The sequence below is a fragment of the Rhinoraja longicauda genome, chromosome 5 (assembly GCF_053455715.1).
Source record: "Rhinoraja longicauda isolate Sanriku21f chromosome 5, sRhiLon1.1, whole genome shotgun sequence".
Lineage (NCBI taxonomy): Eukaryota > Metazoa > Chordata > Chondrichthyes > Rajiformes > Arhynchobatidae > Rhinoraja > Rhinoraja longicauda.
This window is the reverse complement of record NC_135957.1, coordinates 76,595,491-76,612,725: the sequence shown is the minus strand read 5'-3', so window position 1 is coordinate 76,612,725 and position 17,235 is coordinate 76,595,491. Positions and strand designations below refer to the sequence as shown.

General features: G+C 42.3%; 1 protein-coding gene across 2 annotated transcripts in view; it reads left to right on the top strand.

Annotated features, from left to right (window-relative positions):
- Positions 1–17,235, top strand: part of bckdhb (branched chain keto acid dehydrogenase E1 subunit beta) — a 159,819-nt gene that overhangs the window by 91,462 nt on the left and 51,122 nt on the right. For both annotated transcript variants that reach the window (XM_078399826.1, XM_078399825.1), the window contains exon 9: positions 14,875–14,961. In XM_078399826.1, the coding sequence (XP_078255952.1) occupies positions 14,875–14,961 (87 nt within the window). The remainder of the gene's footprint in view (positions 1–14,874; positions 14,962–17,235) is intronic.

Below are 17,235 nucleotides of genomic sequence, written 5' to 3'. Positions count from 1 at the left end.
AAGGAAATCTCATCACCCTGCAAGGAAGGAAAGTTTAATTCATTGGAAAATATTATCTGGAATTCTGTCTTGTATCCAGTCAGACATTTATTGGGGGTTCTGTAATCATTACAGAAATAAGCTTGCAGTCTTACTTGTGGGTGATAAAAGGACATGTACTTTGCTGATACCTTGAATGAAACTACTGTTGTTCAAAAAAGCCAGAAAAAAATAGTGGCAATTTTATATTTTTGATCTTAGCTGATTAATGTTGGAATGTGCACAGGGTGAGTACATTTCCATTCATAACCTATTCTCTCCCACTATATTTGAGATAAATCAGAGTAGACAATTAATGTAACAACCTGAAGATCTTTGGAATGTGGGAAGCACCTGAGGTACTTGGATAAAACCCAATAAGGTCACAGGGACAACATGCAAATTCCACACAAACCATACCAGTGGTCGTGGTCAAACCCAAGTCATTGGATTTGAGAAGCTACTGATCCATTTGCTGTACCACCATGATGCATTATCTCTTCGCATGCTGTCGTTTCCTCTGAATTGGCCAAGATTTCCCGGACATCTCTATTTTCCAGCTCAATTGATGATGTCAGGGATGAGGGTAGACACAAAATGCTGGAGTAACTCAGCGGGTCAGGCAGCATCTCAGGAGAGAAGGAATGGGTGACGTTTCAGGTCGAGACCCTTCTTCAGACTGATGTCAGGGGAGAGGGCATGACAAAGATACAATGTAGTAGGAGACAGGAAGACAGTTGGAGAACAGGGAAGGGGGAGGGGAAAGAGAGGGACAGAGGAACTATCTGAAGTTAGAGAAGTCAATGTTCATACCGCTGGGGTGTAAACTGCCCAAGCGAAATATGAGGTGCTGTTCCTCCAATTTGCTGTGGGCCTCACTATGACCATGGAGGAGGCCCATGACAGAAAGGTCAGACTGGGAGTGGGAGGGGGAGTTGAAGTGCTCAGCCACCGGGAGATCAGGTTGGTTAAGGCGGACTGAGCGATGGCGTTGAGCAAAACAATCGCCGAGCCTGCGTTTGATCTCACCGATGTAGAGAAGTTGACATCGGGAACAGCGGATACAATAGATGAGGTTGGAGGAGGTGCAGGTGAACCTCTGCCTCACCTGGAAAGACTGTTTGGGTCCTGGGATGGAGTCGAGGGGAGAGGTAAAGGGACTGGTGTTGCATCTCCTGCGGTTGCAGGGGAAAGTACCTGAGGAGGGGGTGGTTTGGGTGGGAAGGGATGAGTGGACCAGGGAGTTAAGGAGGGAATGGTCTCTGCGGAAAGCAGAAAGGGGTGGCGATGGGAAGATGTGGCCAGTAGTGTGATCCCATTGGAGTTGACGGAAATGTTGGGGGAACAAAAAATGTTGGTGTAACTCAGCGGGTCAGGCAGCATCTCAGGAGAGAAGGAATGGCTGACATTTCGGGTCGGGACCTTTCTTGGAGAGAAGGAACAGGTGACATTTCGGATTGAGACCCTTGGGGAGAAGGAATGGATGACTTTTTGGGTTGAGACCCTTCTTGGAGAGAAGAAATGGGTGACGTTTCGGGTCGAGATGCTTCTTAAGAGAATAAGAGCGTGAGATTGAGAATGGCACTGCGTAAATCAAAATCTAACCTCCAGACCTTTTAAGGTCAACACGCTGTGTCATTTAAATAGACAATAGACAATAGGTGCAGGAGGAGGCCATTCGGCCCTTCGAGCCAGCACCGCCATTCAATGTGATCATGGCTGATCATTCTCAATCAGTACCCCGTTCCTGCCTTCTCCCCATACCCCCCTGACTCCGCTATCCTTAAGAACTCTATCCAGCTCTCTCTTGAATGCATTCAGAGAATTGGCTTCCACTGCCTTCTGAGGCAGAGAATTCCACAGATTCACAACTCTGACTGAAAAAGTTTTTCCTCATCTCAGTTCTAAAAATGGCCTACCCCTTATTCTTAAACTGTGGCCCCTTGTTCTGGACTCCCCCAACATTGGGAACATGTTTCCTGCCTCTAATGTGTCCAACCCCTTAATAATCTTATACGTTTCGATAAGATCTCTTCTCATCCTTCTAAATTCCAGTGTATACAAGCCTAGTCGCTCCAGTCTTTCAACATATGATAGTCCCGCCATTCTGGGAATTAACCTAGTTTCCAAAGAATGCTGCTGTTTCCTCTGAATTGGCCCACATTTCCAGGACATCTTTATTATCCAGCTCAATTGATGATGTCAAGGATGAGCGTGAGATTAAGAATGGCACTGCATAAATCAAAATCTAACTTCTAAACCTTTTTAAGGTCAACATGCTGTGTTGTTTCCAAATAAAAAACTGGAACTTTCCCAATGATCTCCTCCACTGCAGTTCTCTCAAGAGATCTTTAGTACCCCCTCCATTAACTTTTAACATGGAATAGTGTATTGTGCTCCAAATGTCTAAGGCCATAAACTAAACTTTACTTTTGAATTCCATGTCTGTGGTTTGTTAGTATTTTTTAATTGTTTGGAGTGCTCTCTTTACAGAACTTATTTAATCATTGTCCGTCTATCTTATATATTTATTTTTCTATTTCATGTATCTTCGTATCACGTAGGAGTCATTTGGCCCATCAAGTGTGGTGTATCTGAACATTCCAGCAATCCCATTCTATCATCGAGGATAGACACAAAATGCTGGCGTAACTCAGCAGGTCATGCAGCATCTCTGGAGAGAAGGAATTATTTCCCTTTAGCATTCTCTTTCAGAGGTCCATCAAGTGCCCCTTCAGATTATTCCTGCTGTCATTCCCTGACACTAGAATCAATTAACCGACTGGCATATCTTTGAGATGTGGGAGGAAACCAGAGCCCCTATAGAAAAACAATGTAGTCAAAAGGAAAATATGTAAACCATACACAGACAGCATTTGAGGTCATGATAACTGCAGTTCATTGAAGTTGTGGGATAGCAGTGCTGACTGACATGCCATTGTACCGCTTTGATGGTTATGATTTTCCCGCCTCACGTCACAACACTGAAATTCACTTGCCAGTTGACTACCCATCTGCATGTTTATTTTGTAACAACTTTTGATATTCCATTGCATGTATCTACCGTATCCTCTAGTGTTAGTCTCTGGCGGCTACCCTACCGCTGCACTGCCGTAGTTGTTCAGAAATGTGTGCAGGTTTCTCGAGAAAATGCAGGTAAAATAATAGGATGTGGAAAGATATTGCATCATGGTTTTGCAGGTCAGGCAGCATTTGTAGGGAAAGAAGGAATTACGGTTGATGACCATGCACGGTTAGCATCAAATGTGACTGATATCTGGAATGCTCATCCTGATAACAAGACGGCAAGCCATTGCATTAATTCCAAGAGGCAGTTTGATGCTGTAATGGAGGAACCTGCACATTTCTACAAAAGATTAAACATTCATCACTTCCGTGCTTACGAATCTTCTAGCAAAAAAAAACCCAAACCTACTCGAGGAACTCAGCAGTCAGGCAGCATCTTGAGTTAAATGGAAAGTCTGAAGAAGGGATCTGACCCGAAACATTGCCAGTCCATTTCCCTCCACGAATTCTACCTGGCATGCTGAGTTCCCTCAGCAGTACAATGGAGAGACAAAGATCTGCAGATGCTGGAATCTTGCATGTCAACAGGTCAGGCAGCATCTGTGGAGGAAATGCACAGATGATGTTCCGGGTCAGGACTCTTCTTCAGATGATCAAGATTCCAGCATCTACAATGTCTTGTGTCTTGGTCATCTTATAGATCTAAATGCACAAATAAATGGATGTTAACTGTCAATCCTTTATTCAATCCAAGATTAACCCACCAATCCCACACAATACTATTTTTTTTAAATGTACTTCCTGCTGCTCTAGCCGAGGTGTGGAGCAAGCAGTCAACTAGGATGCATCACCCATGGTCAGCCATGACCGAGGGGGGCCTAAGAAGATCCCAAGGCTTCCTTGTAAAAAACAACTTACTTACTGAACTAAACTGAAAATGTCATTAGCATGGCACATGTACACAGTCTACGAAAAGAAAGTTTTGTATTCACATCAAAGCTTTTAAATATTCGTTATACAAAACTTCAATTTTTTCTCTTTCCTGTACAAATTAGTAGTCTATCAAGGAAGCTTAGTTTAAGCGCTTAAGAATGGCCACAGTTTGTTCAGTCAAATGTTCCATTACCATTCATTGTTCAGTCTTGCACATTATAAATAATTCTGAATTGAAAAACAAAAGAAATAAAGATTGTAATTAACTAACCAATTCCAGCCATCAACTTGGCTTATTTCAAAACACAGAGCTGGTAGCAAATAGACTCGTGGATGGATCACAGTTGATGTCAGTGCTGTTTAACGTTAATCATTTCAAGAGTCACGAGTTTTAATTGGCATTTGCGCCAGGAATGGAACAATTAAATGCTTGCTTGCTGATGCTTTTAAGGGCAAGTTACCACCACAGTACAAATTAATTTACAATAAACATGAATACAATAAATTGTCAGCTATACTAAGTAAGCAGATCATAATGGTGCAAGCTGAAGCATATAGTGCAACCCTTAAAGTTCACAGTTGTTCAATGCTAAGGAAGGCTTGTGATTTGAATTGTACAGTGTGATTCAAGAGCCTGAAAGTTCATGGCAAAAAGATGTTCTTGAATCTAGAGATAATTTGTTCTCAGGCTCCTGTATCTTCTTCCCAATGGTTGCAGTGAAATGAGAACATGGCCAGAGTGATGTGGATCTATCATGACATTAGCTGCCTTTTGAGGCACTGTTGATACCTTCGATGTTGGGGAGGTCAACACACACGGTGAATCGAGCGATGCTTAACTCTTTCCGCAGCCTCCTACGTTCTTGGGTGGCCGAGTTACCAAACCAGGCAGTAATGTAACCAGTGAGTATGCTCTCCGCTGTGCACTGTAGAAGTTCAAGAGAATATCGGCGACGTGCCAAAGCTTCTCAAACTTCTGAAGAAGTAGAGGCATCGACGGGCTTTCTTTGTGATTGCATCAATGCACTGGGCCCACGACAGAACATCAGAGATGTGCACACCCATGAACTTGAAGTTTTTAAACTCTCCCCACGGCCATCCCTTTGGAGAAGATCGTTGAGGTTTGCACAGATTTTGCATCTAAGCAAACAAAAGATTCCAGTTAAAAATTAATTGATAAGGGAATTACCTGATAAAATGGGAATCTGTTAATGCTTTCAGCATGGTCTTTTCCAAGATTCAGTCATTCAGGCAGGAGCTGATGGTTCTTTGGCTAACAATATACATCTTCCATGGACACTTGGTTAGATCATGGAAACACAGCAATCATTATCATGACACACATTATCATGAAACACATTATCATGATACATCCCACATAAGCAAACAGTTAGTGCAAATTTGTTAAGTAACACTATTTCAGCAATTGTTCTGCTGGAATGAATTATTTAGTATGTTATTAGTTTAGTAATTGACTTCAGCTGTACAGATTGGAAATATTTACTTTATCCTGAACTTAGAAGTTTTTATCTTTTGGATTTTCTTTGTTAATAGGTGAATAATAAAATTACTTATTTTGTTGCTTTTGTATATGTTGAGGGAAAAATAGTTTTCTTCTAAAACATCTGGTGGATTACATGTAAGATGGAATAATACATTTTAGTTATCCAGTTTGAAAGAAGTGATTTATTGCATTTTACTTTCAAATAACTAAATCTAAATATAATCCATATCGTTTATATTAAGTCAGACTGAATTTTGTAGGTTGAATTTTACTTTCTCCCAGGTTTTGGATTTTTAGTTTTTGATTTTTTTCAGTCCATTTTCCTAAATTCACATCTTATTCATATAGATTTTTTTCCATGTTCTATTATTTCTAGCTTTTTCTTGACATGTTCATTAAAACAAGTTTTTTTTCCCCCACCCTCCCATCCATCTATGTTTTTTTCGAAGCATCTGTACTCAATTTCTGGAAACCCATAGTTAATATTGGAGATTTGTTTCAGCTAAAGTTCAAGAACACTCAGCAAAATTAGGAGACCAGGGAAAATTAACGAAGCTGAAAATAGTAATTTGCTTTTGTCTTTGTGTTTCTAATCAGTGCCTTTTACAATATAGAACTGTAAATTTGTTCTAAATGTGGGAAATAGTTGCTGATCTTTTGATTGTTTTTGCATGTTTTAAAAAATGAAGATACTCCCCAAAACAGAGTTTACGAGTTAATTCCCATAATTTTAGATTTCATTGATCCATGCAGATTTAACATTCAACTACTGATTACTTTTTTTAAAGGAGTTGAAAATACATGTGTGGTGAAAGTTTCTGTGGCTGAGAAGTTCTGAAATTTAATTCATCCAGGAAGAGTTTTTGAGTTGCATATTCATTCAATAAACTTCTCTTTGGCGATTTCTCTCTGATTATATGTTGCTCAATCTGTTTTGTGTTAATTTACAATTTTGCTAGAAATCACACAAACATAAAAATTAAAGTAATTTCAGCTTTTTGTGCAATATTGGCTCCAAAGCAGTCATTTACTTGGTGCTTGCTTTATTCTTTTTCTACCAATTAATATTTTACTTGTTTACAGCCAACCTCTGCATTGCCGGGTTGGGGGAGTGCGGGCGGGGGGTTGGGGGGGGGGGGGGGGGGGGGGGAGGTTGACTGAGTTCTCAGAAATGTTCTGTAATGCGAAGCCACATCATCTGTGCCTAGAAATGTGAGCTGAGTATGAAGTAAAAATTGACACACAAATTCTGATCTCAGATTTTTGAGCAACGATTTGTGAATTATGTAATGGCAAATGTCCGTTACCTGAACTGGCTTAATGCCGGGTTGCCAGTGTTTTACTCTTGACTGGGGTCTGATCAATGCACACAATTATGTTCTGGTCTTTGGCCCTGCCTGCTTATCTAACCATGTCAGTTTGTGTTCTACCTCTCATCTTGCCACACTGGTTCCACCTCTGCCCGCACATCTAACTCTGCCAGTCCTTGCCCTCGCCTCGCATCTTACCACACCGGTACCCGGCTGCGCTTACACATCTAACTATGCTGGTTCTCCGTTCTACCCAAACTCCTAATCAGACCAACCAACTTATCCACCAGGACAAACGTTGTTAAGTTGTAAAGGGTGCAGAGAAGATTTACCAGGATGTTGTAAGGATTTGGGGGTCTGAGCTATAAGGAGAGGTTGAGGAGAGATTCCTGGAGGGGTGATCTTATAGAGATGTATAACATCATGAGAGGAAGAGATTGGGTGGATGCACGGAGTCTCCTGCCCAAAGCAAGGGAATCGAGAACAAGAAGAAATTGGTTTAAGGTGAAGGGGGAAAGATTTAATAGGAATCTGAGAGGTAACTTTTTCATACAAAGGGTGATGGATGTATGGAACAAGCGGTCGGAGGAGGTAGTTGAGGCAGGGACCATCGCAACGTTTAAGAAGCAATTAGAGAGGTACATGGATAGGACAAGTTTAGAGCAGGGCCGTCTTAATGCATGGGCCTGATGGGCACTTGCCCGGGGCCCCACGAGCATAGGGGCCCCATGCAGATCTGTGTATGTTAAGTGACTTGCAATAAATAAATACTACTTTAAAAATGTAGGTTCAATAAGTGCTTTTTTCGCAACATTTTCGGTCCCTAAGTATTTTTTTCGCAACATTTTCCATCCCTAAGTGCTTCTCACAGCGATCTGTTTCGCAACAATTAGCTCCCTAAGTGCTTTGCTTTTCCATCCCTAAGTGCTTCTCACAGCGATCTGTAAGTGCTTTTCGCAACAATGTAGCACCCTAAGTCCATCGCTAAGTGCTTTTCGGTAAGTGCTTTTCGCCGGCACGACAGGGGGGGTCTGGTAGGGAAAGGGGGGTGGGGGAGAGTAACGGTGGGGGCGACGGGGAGGGTGGGAGGAGGAGAGTTGTCGTAGGGGCCCCAGTACACTGCTTTGCCCGGGGCTCATAATGCTGTAAAGATGGCCCTGGTTTAGAGGGATAATGGCCAAACGCAGACAAGTGGGACTGGTGTAGATGGGAGATGTTGGTTGGTGTGGGCAAGTTAGCCAAAAGGGCCTGTTTCCACGCTGTGTAACTCTATGACTCCATTCTGCATTCCAGTCTCCAACTCTGGCTGCACATCCAATAGTGTTGGGAACCCTGGCTGCATCCCTGTAGGTGTGTGAGTGGAGCTTCTAACGGAGTTTGGTTAGGCGCACTGCCAGAGCCAGGAATGTAGGTGTGTGTATGTCACCATAGACCAGAAATGGGACTTAATATGCGCCCTTACTCAGGAGCTGGTAACCAGAGTATAGATGGGAGAGTGAACAATAAAGGGTGGAGAACCCTGGAAGGAGGTGAAGGCAGGAGAATGGGGATGGGAGGGAAAGATAAGTCAGAGATGATTGATTGGCAGAGTGGACTTGATGAGCCAAATGGCCTAATTCTGTTCCTTGAAGCTATAAACATGATGGACTGGGCAGTGTTCATTCCTCTGCAATTTCTAAGTCTCAGGCAGAGCAGTTGCAATACTAAACTGAAGCTTTCTATGGTGCATCTGCAGAATTCCGAATCTGGAGTTGTGCGTTTTCACACTTCTATACCGTTTGCCTGATGGGAGAGAGGAGAAGGGGAAGTGGTCAGGGTACGACTCGTCCTTGATTATGCTGCTGGCCTTGCTGGGCAGTGTGAGGTATAATGGAGTCAACGGAAGAGAGATTGGATTGTGTGATGGTCTGGACTGCGGCACAATTCGTTGCAATTTCTTGCGATCTTGGATGGAGCTGTTTCCAAACCAAGTTGTGATTGATCCTGATAAAATCCATTCTGTGGTAACATTGGCTAACATTGGCTATCCATGTTCTCCAGAGATGCTACCTCACCCACTCCAGCGGGTGGAATGTATTGGAATGTGTTCAAGGCTTGTTTATGAGCTGGAAGTTTCTATCTACCTACTAGTTATAGTCAAGACAATTCAACCGTCCTTGTTCATGCATGCAACATATCAGAGTACAAAAGAGAAACAAGCCTTGTGGTCCACAATTTTGGTGTCAAACATGATGCAGGTTAAACTGATTTCTTCAAGACTGCACATGATCCATATCCTTCCGTACCATATAACATGCCACAGGAATTCTGAATAGTAGTACATTTCACATTTTTCTGACTGGGAGAGAGTCAAGTTTATTGAACTGTACTTTCAATTGAATATATGGCACCAAGTATACTCAAATCCAAATTAGCCAATGTGGATTTCTGATACAAAACATCTTAAAAGATGAATATACAGTGCCCTCCATAATGTTTAGGACAAAGACTCATCATTTATTTATTTGCCTCTGTACTCCACAATTTGAGATTGTAATAGAAAAAAATCATATGTGGTTAAAGTGCACATTGTCAGATTTTAATAAAGGCCATTTTTATACATTTTGGTTTCACCATGTAGAAATTACAGTGTTTATACATAGTCCCCCATTTCAGGGCACCATAAAGATTGGGACACAGCAATGTCATGTAAATAAAAGTAGTCATGTTTAGTATTTTGTTGCATATCCTTTGCATGCAATGACTGCTTGAAGTCTACGATTCATGGACATCACCAGTTGCTGGGTGTCTTCTCTGATGATGCTCTGCCAAACCTGTATTGCAGCCATCTTTAGCTTATGCTTGTTTTCGGGGCTAGTCCCCTTCAGTTTTCTCTTCAGCATGTAAAAGGCATGCTCAATTGGGTTCAGATCGGGCGATTAACTTGGTCACTGAAGAAATTACCATTTTTTAGCTTTGAAAAACTCCTTTGTTGCTTTAGCAGTATGTTTGGGATCATTGTCTTGCTGTAGAATGAACCGCCGGCCAATGAGTTTTGAGACATTTGTTTTAACTTGAGCAGATAGGGTGTGTGTATACACTTCAGAATTCATTATGTTCCAACCATCAGCAGTTGTATCATCAATGATGATAAGTGAGCCAGTACCTTCAGCAGCCATACATGCCCAGGCCATAACACCCCCACCACCGTGTTCCACAGATAAGGTGGTATGCTTTGGATCTTGGGCAGTTCCTTCTCTCCTCCATACTTTGCTCTTGCCATCACTCTGATATAAGTTAAACTTTGTGTCATATGTCCACAAGACCTTTTTCCAGACTATGGTTGCTCTTTTAAGTACTTCTTGGCAAACTGTATCCTGGCCATCCTATTTTGCAGCTAACCATCTTCAGTGTAGCCTCTGTATTTCTGTTCATGAAGTCTTCTGCGGAGAGTGGTCATTGACAAATCCACACCTGACTCCTGAAGAGTGTTTCTGATCTGTTCTACATGGTGAAACTAAAATGTATAAAAATGGCCTTTATTAAAATCTGACAATGTGCACTTTAGCCACATGTGATTTTTTTCTATTACAAATCTCAAATTGTGGAGTACAGAGGCAAATAAATAAATGATGGGTCTTTGTCCCAAACATTATGGTGGGCACTGTATGTAGCGCTGTATTTGATTAGCACTGCAAAGCTGTTCTTTAATGTCATTGCCAAATTTAAAATCTGGAATATATAATTTACAGTTAAAAACAGGCAATTAGCATTGAAGGGCGATGATATGTACGTAGAAATCTCATACTGGGTTGAAAATAACTATTTCCAATAGTTTTTATCTTGGATTGAGGATAAGATTAAAAACTGAGGTTTGAAGGTAAATCTTAACAGCAGTATGTTGAGAAAAGAAATAGACTCAGAGAGTACATGTACAAATGAGTCAGTTGCTGCTCAATGGGTCAATGAACATTGTGTTCCCATGTTTGTTGCTCAGAAATGTATTTGTGCGAGAGGTCCAGGGTGTCATGTGCCTGTGTGAAAATGGGAGGCAGAAATTGGCTGGAGCTACTGGGGAGCACGCAGATGGGGATAAGCTTGACAATTGAAAGTGTAAGGCTTGAAGAAGGCACAGCAGTAAAGTTGTTGCCTTAGAACGCCAGAGACCCGGGTTCGATCATGACTGCGGGTGCTGTTTGTACAGAGTTGGTACGTTCTACCCTGCTTGTGTTTTCTCCAGGATCTCTGATTTCCTCCCACACTCCAAAGATGTACTGGTTTGTAGGCTAATTGGCTTGGTATAATTGCAAATTGTCCCTAGTGTGTATACTATAGTGTTAGTGTGTGGGGGTCGCTGGTCAGTGCGGACTCGGTGGGATGAATGGCCGGTTTCCATGCTGTATGTCTAAACTAAACTAAACTCTAAACTAAAGTAACACTTGGGGCAAGCTATTTTGGAGAATGGGTTGTTTGCTAAGGACCATTAGGGGGAGTGTGAGAACTAATCAAGAGGAGGCAAGTAAGCAAACAGCAGCCTGGAAGGTTGGACAGCAGCCTGGAATTGGGAGATGGTAGGCAGAGATTTGCAGGACAGTTTCTTTTGTTCTGAGATATCAGATGGAAACAGTCCCTTAGGCCCATTAAGTCCATGCCGACCATTGATCGCCCGTTCACACTAGTTCTACCTTATCCCACTTTCTCATCCACTCGCCACACACGAGGGGCAATTTATAGATGACAATTAACCTACAAACCCGCACGTCTTTGGAATGTGGGAGGAAACAGGAGGACACGGAGGAAACCCATGCAGTCACAGGGAGAATGTGCAAACTCCACTGCACAGACTGCACCAGAGGTCAGGATCGAACCCGGGTCTCTGGTGCTGTGAGGCAGCAGCTCTACCAGCTGCACCACAGTGGGCATTGGAATGGCTGCTGGGAGTTGCAGGACTGTAAATGGGCTCCGATTGGTTATGAGGAGCTCTGGGATGGTACATTGGAATTGCAGTACATTTACTGGGGTGGTTGTTGGTTGTTGGGGTTTGATGATTGTATTGTCAAATTGAGAGGTGTTATACATAGAGGTTTCAGAGCAGTGGCTGAGAGTTGCAATTGATGGTTGATTATGGGATGAGTGAGCAAGGGTTGCAGGGCAGGGTGACGATCACAGGGTGGCAGCTACAGGTTACAATAGTGGTCAGAGGTTGCAGGGTGGTGGCTGGGGAAATATATCTGTTGGGCAGGGATGGTACAGATGCAATTAGAGGGTGTAGGCAAGAACTGCAGATGTTGGTTTAAATCGAAGGTAGACACAAAATGGTGGGGCAACTCAGTGGGATAGGCAGAATCTCTGGAGAGAAGGAATGGGTAACGTTTCGGGTCGAGTCTGAAGAAGGGTCTCAGCCCGAAACGCCACCCATTCCTTCTCTCCAGAGATGCTGCCTGTCCTGCTGAGTTACTCCAACATTTTGTGTAATTAGAGGGTCAGGAGTTGCAGTTTGATGGCCAGTAGCTATGATTGATAAGCAAGAGCTACAGGGAGGCAAATTGATTTGCAGCGCCATAGATGGGGGATTGTGATTAGTGGATAGGATTCACAGACTGACGCCCACTGGGTCCGCACCGACCAGAGATCCCCGCACACCAGCACTATCCCACACATTAGGGACAATTTATAATCTCTACCAAAGCCAATTAACCTGCAAATCGGTACGTCTTTGGAGTGTGGGAGGAAACCGGAGCAACCGGCAAAAACTCACGCGGTCACAGGGAGAACATACAAACTCCGTACAGCCAGCACCTGTAGTCGGGTTCGAAACCGGGTCTCCGGCGCTATCAGGACACAACTCTACCACTGTGCCACTGAGTTGTAGGACATATTAGTATTATATTAATATAACAACATATTAATGTAACAAAATAATATATTAATCTATACAATAATATATATTATAATATATATATATAGTATAGTATATAGTATTATTATATAACAACAGAAACACTATTTTATATACTATTTTATATAATATATAAATTATATATAATAATATATGGTAATTAGCAACCTTTACATGATAAAATCTTTCCACAACTCAGTCTTAAATGGCCTACTCCTTATTCTTTGAATGTGACCCCATGTCTAGACATCCGAGCCAGGGGGCACATTCTCAGAAGGCACCAGAATGTGCCAACTGTTTGCGTTCCGGTCCCAGAAGAGGCTTTGCTATCATCCATTACAATTGTTCCAATCTTTTAATCTTTATCCTTTATCTGTGCACTGTGCGCGGCTTAATTCTATTCAGATGTAGTCTTTTCTCTTGACACAAACAAAAGCTTTTCACGTGACAAAAATAAACTAAACACTAAAACTTGTCAAGCTTTGGAAAGCATTTTGTAAAATTCAGTGAATCCTCTTCTCATTCTTTGAAACTGTGAGTAGACTAGGCCTGTATACTCAATCTCCCCTCAAATGCAAACCAAATGCAAATCACTCCAACCAGAAGTTACCTGCTAATAGCTAGGCTTTGAGTAGCAGATGGGGGATGATAGCTGTGATTTGCAGGATCGTAGTTCAGGAGTTGTTATTCATAGTATTCATTGTGTTATTCATCAAGGTTTGTGAGATGGTGGCTGGGGTTTGAGGAACATTGGCTCGATGCTGGGGCGCTGTTCATCAGGTATTTGGAGTGGTAGCTGATGGTTGAAGTACCGTAGCTAGAGATTTTTAGGTGATTATTTAGGCTTTTGGGTATTTGGTCAGGTTCTGCGGTGATAGCTTGCAGTCACACACTCTTAGCTTGGGGTCACGTAGGTTAGTTTGGTGCTGTGGGCCTTTACATTAGCATCATGTGGAGTTAAATAAGGGGGTCTGGATGCTGCTGGGATTGTGTGGCAGCTTACAGAGGTCATGAGGCAATAGTGCTAGTTCAGTGTTGATAGAAGTGTGACACAAAGTGCTGGTGTAACTCAGCGGGATAGGTAGTGTAAGAAAATAACTGCAGATGCTGGTACAAATCGAAGGTATTTATTCACAAAATGCTGGAGTAACTCAGCAGGTCAGGCAGCATCTCAGGAGAGAAGGAATGGGTGACGTTTCAGGTCGAGACCCTTCTTCGGGGATAGGTAGCATCTTCATTCAGTCTGAGGAAGGGTCTTGACCAGAAACGTTACCCATTCTTTCTCTCCTGAGATGCTGCCAGAGTTACTCCAACATTTTGTGTCTATCTTCGGTGTAAACCATTTCCTTCTACATTGACAGAAGTGTATCTGGAACAGAATTTGGTTGGTGCAGGCCTGGTACCGAGTGCTCTGGGTCTCTGCAAGGATCATGGTCTTAGAGAGATGGGGTGGGAGCAGAATTTGAGTCATTGGATAGTGCTGATGGAAACTGTGGGTGTAAGAGGGAGCATGAAGACAAATGACTTATAGGGGAACTATCTGGTTCATAGCGTGGGCTTGGCTCCTGCCCGAACAAGCATTTTTTTCCATCTTGCAGAAGCTGGTCTCGTAGGTTGATGGCACTGGTTATGCAAGCATTAATTACATTTATGGAATCAGCACCCAAAGATGCTTTGCTGGTTTATGGAAAGCATTGTTCATGTCTGGGTTCTCTCTGTATGTTCATATGTCAAGCACACAGAGTATTCAAAGCCTGAGTAATCACTTAAAAATCTCTGTCCTCCAAACATCAGCTACCACCCCAAAAAACTGATTCAACAGCCCAACAATGTCTAGCCGAAGTCCCACAACCTTCAACAAACCCTGATATACTATCCCGAAAACCCATTCAACAACACCACCACTCCTTAGCTTCGACCCTGCAAATCCAGCTACCATCTCTCAATTTGAAACCTAGACATTAGCATGTCAGATTCTGTGTGTCCCTGTTTATTTTTCAATTGAAATTGAATTGTGCAGTGCGCAGAAATGTGGTGCAGTGCCAATTCTGGACAAAGATTCTTTCTTTGTTGCTATTTTGAGTCTGTCTTCAACATGTCTTTCCATTATGAAATAGCATGATTCTATTATTTGTTAACACTTTATGCCATAATGTTTCAAGTTGTGCATTTTAGTATTAAATAATTTCCTTTTTCTTTTTCAGTCTGTGGTAAAAACTGGAAGGTTGCTTATTAGCCATGAAGCTCCGATAACAGGAGGATTTGCTGCAGAGATCAGCACCACAGTTCAGGTGTGTAAGTAAATGTTGACTTGATTGAAGGATTGATCACCGAGCACTATATGGTGGAAACAAAGGAGTTAATTTTATTGAATATGTGAGAATATTCTAAATTTCACTTTTAGTTTACAATTCCATTTTCAAAATGTTATAACAATGTTAATCTATCATACTGAAAAGAAACAAGTCAGCATGGACCAGTTTGAGTGTAAGCTGCAAATTATCCTACCAGCAGGGTGTGATATGTTATACATTTCTGTAAATAGTTTGTCAGGTATCCAAGCACTGAGCTAACATGCTGAGGTACATTTGGCATTCAGATTATGTCTTGGGCTTACCTAAATATTTGCAAATAAATATTTCTCACAGTGCCTAATTTCCCCCAGCACAGATATTAAATGTTGTTTGTTTCCTAGTTTCCACTGCCGTCTTGCTCTTTTTATGTTGATTCAGTCAGCAATTGATTTCTGATATCATATTCAAGCTGTCATTTAGTTTAGAGATACAGTATAGAAACAGGCCCTTTGGCCCACCGAGTCCATGCCAGCCATCATTCACCTATTCACTCCCAGGATAGTCCTAGTGTAAACTGAAATAGATTATCTAACCATAGGAATTTAAAAAAATTAAACCAGATTCTTTACTCAGAGCCTGGTCGCACAGCCTGACCTTGCTGTATACACTGGAATTTAGAAGGATGAGAGGAGATCTTATCGAAACGTATAAGATTATTAAGGGGTTGGACACGTTAGAGGCAGGAAACATGTTCCCAATGTTGGGGGAGTCCAGAACAAGGGGCCACAGTTTAAGAATAAGGGGTAGGCCATTTAGAACTGAGATGAGGAAAAACTTTTTCAGTCAGAGAGTTGTGAATCTGTGGAATTCTCTGCCTCAGAAGGCAGTGGAGGCCAATTCTCTGAATGCATTCAAGAGAGAGCTGGATAGAGCTCTTAAGGATAGCGGAGTCAGGGGGTATGGGGAGAAGGCAGGAACGGGGTACTGATTGAGAATGATCAGCCATGATCACATTGAATGGCGGTGCTGGCTCGAAGGGCCGAATGGCCTCCTCCTGCACCTATTGTCTATTGTCTATTGATGTCCCAACATCACACTGGAGAAACATTATTCAGATCTTGTAAAGTTCAGACCTGTGGTGGAATCTGAGCCCGTGGGATGGAGAAGATAAGTCAGGGTCATTAGAGCCTGGAAAGCATAAGGAACTGCAGGAGTTGGTTAATACAAAAAAAAGTCACGCAGTGCTGGAGTAACTCAGCGGTTAAGGGGCGGCATCTCTGCAGAGCATGAATAGGTGACATTTTGGGTCGGAACCCTTCTTTAGACTGATTGTAGTAGGGGAGAGAAAGCTGGAAGAGAGGTAGGGTCAGGACAAAGTCTAGCAAGTGAACGGTGGTGCAGATGAGGGTGGGGGGGGGGGGGGGGTTGATTGGTAGATGATTGGACAAAGGCCAGAGATGAAAAGGCAATGTGTGATATAAAGATTGAAGAGGTGCGGAATGTAAAGCCAGAAGGACTTCTAAGAAGGACTATAGGGGGAAGGGGAAAGAAAACAATGGGTGCCCATCTAGATGGGGCACAGGGAAGAGAGAATTGATGTGGAGAAAGATTTGGGGGATATGTTTGGTGCAAGAACTGTTCGATGTAACCATTAAAAAGGCAGGCATATTTGGAACCTTTGCTAGTGTCCATGGCTACACCTTAACGTGAAGAAAGAGAAAGGAATTAATAGAGAAGGTGTTGATGGTGAGGACAAGTTCTGCCAGCTGAGGAGAGTGGAAGTAGAGGGAAACTGATTGGGACTCTGTTCAAGGAAGAACCGGAGAGCCCTGAGACCTTCCTGGTGGTGAATGGAGTGTAAAATGACTTGACGTCTATGGTAAAGATTGCTTTTTGCATTATTGATCGTATCCTCATTGCCAACCTTGTGGAGATCGTTCCAGATCATTACCACTTGTGATGTAAAAATGATTTTCCTCACATCCTCAATTCTGCTCCACTGATATGTGCTGCCCAAAATCTTATATCTATACTTCCTACTCCTTGTGCTATCAGCTAAACGGAACAGTTATTCTTTGTCATACTCATAATCTTGTGCATCTTTTTAAAATCCTTTTACCTTCTTTGCTTTAGGGAACAGAACCTAGTTTCTCCAATCCAATAAGGATAAGGTTCGTAAGTGGTCAGAAAGATTATTTTCAATGATGTCTTGAACATGGTTCCGTAGATGAAGGGCATAAATAATTGATATATATTATTTGTGGAGATGAA